Consider the following 6,376-nt stretch of genomic DNA (forward strand, 5'->3'; position numbering starts at 1 on the left):
TGTACTTGGCTACAGCTGTATATGTGTTGGGACTTCTGCTTAGGCTGGGGGCTTGGTGTTAAGGCTGTTCTCCTATGCACAGATATTTATATTAAAATGGCCCCAAGTGGTCAGTATGGTTCTCACTGATAGTGTTAAGGGTGTTAACACTGCAAGATCTAAACCTGTGCTCATTGATGTATATTTAAAATCCAATGTAGCTATGTTTTATTCTGCTACTGACTGCCAGTCACTGATGAAAGGTCACACTTTCTGTGTCGATGCCTCTTTCCAGGTCTGCTGATGTTCGCCATCACACACATCCTGTACTCTTCAGCCTTTGGCATGAAGCCTCTGGACCTCAAAGCCGGCTTGTTGATGGGCGTTGTTTCCAGCTGCAGTTATGCCTTCCTGTACTCCTACCTCTCGGGCCCATTCACCTACTTGGTAGCTGTCTACACGGCTTTGATTGGCTTCATGGGCTGGCGGGCGATCGCCGGCATGCAGCTGTGCAACGACCTCTGGACATGGACCAAGCTCTCGGCCTGCATCGGCGCGATGCTCTTCATGGTGTCGGATCTAACCATTGCACTTAACAAGTTCTGCTTTCCTGTGCCCTATTCGCGCTTCATCATCATGGCTACTTACTACGCAGCCCAAATGCTTATTGCACTGTCAGCCGTAGAGACCAGAGATGAAGAGGACTTCAGAAAGAGGAGCTAGGGAGGAGTGCCAATAGTCTGTGAACATGTGGGTTATATCTCAGGTGCTGTAGCTGCATTCACCCCTGAGAGAGATCTCCATTTCTCTAGGCACACTGGTGATCTTGATTTTGCTTCTTTGAAGCATTACCTTTGGGAATTATTTTTTCAATGGCTTTCTCTGAATACAGCTTACTTCAGTGTGGAGTCCACATCAGAAATCTTAGACTGTCCCTGCAGTAGTTACTCATTCAACTGTTCCTCCTTGGAAGTGCTGTACTACTGCGTTTTACTTGTTAGTCTTGAAACTGATGCTGAATGTCTGGGAAGAGGAGGGCTGATGGTAAAGAGGTTTGGCCATGCACTGTACTAAAAGGCTTGCACTCAGTTGTAGGCAGACAGGCACAGATCTCTGCTGAAATCATAGGTAAAAATTAATTTAACCAATGTTTGTTTCTTTTTGTGCATTACAAACTCAGTATGCAAACTGGAGCAATTGCCTCTGCTGAAAGGAAGCTTGGAGGGAGAGCATAAACAGCATATCCAGATGGGAGCTGAGCTTTGGAGTCAATAGCAGCATGTGGGGTGGCAGGACCAGCACAAAAGCAGAACACGAAGCCGAGGGCACAGAGCAAGAGGTGTGCTGGCGTGCAGTGCTGTGTGCTTTGATCATGGTTGATCAGGGTAGGTCTATAGGTGCAAGTGAGCATTGCCACATGTGGCAGAACTAGGAGTTTGGTGGGATTTCAGGGACATCTAGGTAGCCAGGCGAAAATGTTTTCCTCCCCAAGCATGTGCAGTTACACAGTGCCTGCAGCCACCAGTTGCAGCTGGGATGTAATGGGCACAGGAGGAACTTCTGAGTTTTACAGCAGAACTTTTAGCTTGTGTCTTACTAGTGTATTCCTAATCGTCCTTAGTACAGCAGACAGGAATCTAACCTTTATGGCTTTCTTCCCCAGTGTCCTAACCAGTAATATTCCATACACCCATTCAGCTTTACAGCACTGCTTCTAGCAGTATCTTGAATCTTTGTGTGAGGACTTTGTGTGGTCAAGGCCCTGATTTTCGACGTAGATTGTTATTGGGTTTTGCCAGCTGGTGGTAAACAATCATCTTTGCACCACTTCTTTTTTTTTTTTTTTCAGAAAGCCCCTTTTCAGCAGAGCTTCCTGAAAAGCACTGTCCTGTGTGTTCAAAGTGCCTGCTACTTCCTTCTCAAGCTCCCATGGATGCAGTGAAGATGAGCCATCGAGCTCTCTGTTTAATCCTGATCCAAATTCTTTTGTTCGTTTGTCTCACCATCTGTTGAAGCAAGATTACTTCTGACTTCAGACTTTCTTAAGAAGATATAGGAAGAGGTTGCCCTGATTTTTAATCTGAGTTCATTTGTGATCATATATATATATATTTTTCCTGTTATTTAGGATATCTATCAGCAAGATCTATTTCTATTGGAAAGTATCTTACTATCTTGAACGTGCTTTTCCCTTTCTTCCTGTGCCACTCCTTTGGACTGAGATGCTTCCACAATGGCTTGTTTTAAGACAGGAGTGCACTTATGTGTGCAGAGGAAGCTTGCTGAGGGTTCCAGCACCTCTTCAAACTGCAGCCAAACAGGGACAACCAGAGCAGACTGCACAAGTCAAATCCATGCATGTCCTAACAGCCCCTTGAACATGCTCATATGGGCAGAGGGAGCAGAGGGATCAGACCTCCAGAGCATCCTTGTGGGATGAAAATCACCACGGTCTTCACACCTAGCATGCCCAGACTATTCCAGGCAAAAGCCTGGCACATTCAGCAGAGCAGGAATTCCTCTTCAGGAGGAGTGCAGCTAGTTCAGGGAAGAGCTGAGGAAACCCTACCAACCCTGCCAGCTTTTCCCTTGGTGCTGAGACATCCTGAGTGGGTCTCCTGCTCCTCGCCAGCCTTGTGTGGGGTGTCTGGGTAGGGAATAGGCATTGCCTCCCCATGACTTCTGCATCAGTGCAAATTCAGCCAGTGTTACAAAAATCTAGGTTAGCCATCCTGACCCCGTGGAGGCATCTGCTGCTTTTCAGACAGAGATCATAAAGGTCAGCTGCATTACTGAGAGGGAAAGCACTGGAGGTAGCACAGCCCTGTGTAATCCTTTCCCTTTAATACTGTGTGTATTCATTCAGTGGCACACTGGGGTCTGCCTGAGTAAACAGCTGAAGGAATTTAGAGCCATAAACGATCTTCATTCATCAGCATGGCTTATCTCCTGGCCACAGATTGAATCCTGCAGTGTAGCTCTCTGCAGATATCATCTGCTGTTACTCAGCTTGATTGCTTGCAGACCTCTTCCTGCAACAGACTGACCTAGCTAAGATGAAATCTAAGTATTTGGGGTTAACCCCACTATCTCCCCAGCATGTGAGCAAATGGCACATTGCAGTCTGAGTCACAGCTCCTTGGCACAGATCAGTCCAGCATACTCAGTCCTCAGCTGGCAGCTCTTCAGAGGAGCCCCCCACAACCTGAGCTTCCCTTTGCTTTGAAGGAAATGCATATGTGATAAAGTTAGCTTTATTTAAAAGTCTGAGTTGTGATTCTCTCTTTCTTCCTCTCTAGAAATGAGTAGTCTTCAACTTCCTGAAGACAGCTGAGTTGCTCTTCTGTGTGCTTTTCCATCTTGGCTTGCTTTGTTGTCCTGATCCACCATCAGCCACTGGATACCTGCAGAAAAGTGTCTTTAAGTGTTATTAGGAGGTCTGTCCCATCCACTAGATATCAGAGGTGCTGTTTCTGGCATCAGAGGTCTCTGGGTGGCTCTAGCTGGGACAGCAGAAACATGTGCAGTGCAAGTGAGCTGTTCCCTTGCTGTCCCCTCACCTGGAGTGACCTGGCTGGGATGTATTTTGGCCAGTCATGCTGGCTCTGTTCCAGTTCTGCAACAGCTTCAGCCTTCCCAGGGACACGAGGCAGAGCCCTCAGCATACAAAGGAGAGTCCTGGCTGGCTCAGAGGTTTGTCAGCAAAGGCTCTGTCTTCAAAATCTCTTTCCTGCTCCTCTTTCTAATCCATATTACTTGAATGAGACCATTTTCTTGGAGGCTCTTTCCTGCTGGGAAAAGACCAGCTACTGTGGACAGTGATTTAACACAATTTTGAGTTTCTCAAACCCTGAGAAACACTAAGCAGTTTCTGGCAGCCTGTTAAATACCTTCATTGGGATTAAAACAGTTCCCCCAACCTCAGCGAGGGCAAGCTTCACTTAGAAATGGAACAAACAAGAAGTGGGAACCGTGTGACAGTGGCATTGCCTTTGTGGACCTTCCTGTTGTCTCTTTGCACTGTAAAACTGTGAGGTTTGATCCATTCTTCTCCTTTTCAAGGGTACAGGCTTTGGAAAGCACCCAGTCTTTGGCCCTGGAACATTACAGAGGGAATGAAGCATCCCAGGTGGTATAGTGTGCCTGGCCCCAGCAGTGGCAGCTCCTTTGCTTGCTAAGTACAGGGGCTTTTTTTCACACTGCTGTATCCGAACACCCCTATGCAACTCCTGTCTGTGGTCACTTGAGGTTACACATGTGGTCTGATTACCTGTCCCCACTTTCCCTTCTCTAGCTTTTGCCCTCTTGGAGATCTTTTGGCTCCTTATTTGGACATATAAAAGGTGTAGCATGTTCTTTTCAGCCTCTTTGTGTAGACAGATCCTCCTCGCACAGAATTCCTAGTGAAGTCAAAGAAGCAATGTGAATTGCAACTGCTTCTTAAATGCTGGTAATGCTTCTGGGCTGTGCCAGGCACACTGATGTCAGCAGGGTGATGCTCATGTAGAAATGGCAGGTTGAGAAGAACAAAACCAGAGAATTTTAGCAGCATTACTCCTGCTCTACCTAGGAAGTGGTATTCATGCTGAACACCAGGCTTCTTACTCCTCCATACTGGGGCAACTGTAAGGCTGATTGGTTTACAAATTATTCTAACATGGCTTTTAACTAGATTCCTGAAGGTTTCATGTTGCAATCAGTGGAGGTAATGTATATATTTTTACAGAAATATATAAAATTCCCCAGGAAGAACTTTGCAGAATTTTTAGTGGTCTTCAAAGTTTCCCAGCCCTGTAGTTTGACACTAACACCTGTCTCTTTTCAGCTTGCTATCATGATAACTTTGGGAGCTGTTCTGAAGAAGCTGATCAAAGCAAACAGCAACTGTAAAGCTTGGTGGCAGGTGCTTCTTTCTTTTTGTTTGGTTTCTGGATACAGACAGGGACTCTTTTAAGCAGAAGCATTTTAACTGTGTTCTTGGAAGAGGATGGGAAGTTGCTGACTTCTTGTGACAGAAGTCCTCCTGCCTTTTATCCATGCTTGCTCCTTTTGTGGCCTTGGGTAAAACATTTAAATTTTCTGGGCCCAGGTCCTCATCTGGTGTAAAAAGGCACAAGTGTATGAAGGCCAGTGCTATGCCAAGTTACCACTGCAGAGGACTGGGCTCTCACCCCATTTCTAAAATGGGGTTCTTAGCACTTACCTCACGAGGATGCTGTGAGGATTAATGCTCATATAGCACTTTGAAGATGTAGAGTGCTATTAAAGTCCCAAGTATTATCCTACTTTAGTGTTAAAAATGCTTTTAGGGATCTGCGGGATCTCTCTTAAAGCATGGAATGTGTGACTGCCTTTTCAATTTGCATCAGATGGAAAGCAAATGCAAAATATTTATTCCTACTGGTTAACAGGATGATCTCAGCTGCACCTGAACTCTGAGGAAGGTTTAGCTTAAAAATATGAACACTAATTTCAGTTTTGCAAATCTTTCTTTCGTTCTTCTAAAAGCCTCAACCAAATTCTTAGATGTGAACCTTGCATTGAAATTTTGCTGTCTGGTCTTATCCCTGACCTTTAGCTAGAATAAATCTAAACTAACCAAAACACAGTGTGCTCACAGTCTGCTATGGCTGCTGAGAAGACTGGAACAGAAAATGAAGTCGTTCTATTCAACGTTCATTCTGCCGGAGGTCAGCTAGGTTTCATGGGCTAACTTGCAAAGGGATTTTAATTTCTGTCTTCATTCTGCAGGAGGTCAGCTAGGTTTCATGGGATAACTTGCAAAGGGATTTTAATTTCTGTGATTGTAAGTTTTACTGGCTTTAAAATCAGCAGAGAGAGAAAGCATTGATGGAATCAATAAGGTCGGCATGTCCTTCTTGAATTACTTTCTTTTCACCTGAATCAAAGAAATAGCAGGTTCTGTAGCAAAGTTAGTGCTTGTACCACTAGTCTTATGGCCCAAACCAGAAGCTGATCTAGAAATACAGCTCTCAACCATCACCATATTCCCAACTAGTATAAAAAAGGCCACTATTCACTGATTTCAAATCTGGGTTACAGCTAGAAACTACTTAGTTCTGGTAGCACTAGCTGCTGTTTAAACCTGTACAAACACAAATGAAGGCAAGGAATTACACACCAAGGAATGTGAGCTGTGTACATGTGAAATGGACCATAATTTTGAAGCAGCTGCAGTAAAATCTTATCTAAAAATGAACTCAGAAGCAAACACAATGCAAATTTTTATGGTTTCTTTAAAATGTTTGATGGGTTTTAGTTTTCTTAGTTTGGAGAAGATTTTCTTAATGTTATTTTATTTTTGCTCTTATTGTAAAGAATAAATATATAGAACTCTAGACAGACTACAAATGAAAAAAAGGTGGCCAGTTGGCAG

The 6,376-nt window shown here is 44.5% G+C and overlaps 1 protein-coding gene across 1 annotated transcript in view; it reads left to right on the plus strand.

Annotated features, from left to right (window-relative positions):
• TMEM86A (transmembrane protein 86A) overlaps window positions 1-702 on the plus strand; it is a gene marked incomplete at its 5' end in the record, with an annotated part of 13,316 nt that extends 12,614 nt beyond the window's left edge. The window contains one exon of the mRNA XM_009078259.1: window positions 275-702. Within this exon, the coding sequence (XP_009076507.1) occupies window positions 275-702 (428 nt within the window). The remainder of the gene's footprint in view (window positions 1-274) is intronic.
• Between the last annotated feature and the right edge of the window lie 5,674 nt (window positions 703-6,376).

This window comes from Acanthisitta chloris, unplaced genomic scaffold (assembly GCF_000695815.1).
Source record: "Acanthisitta chloris isolate BGI_N310 unplaced genomic scaffold, ASM69581v1 scaffold3247, whole genome shotgun sequence".
Lineage (NCBI taxonomy): Eukaryota > Metazoa > Chordata > Aves > Passeriformes > Acanthisittidae > Acanthisitta > Acanthisitta chloris.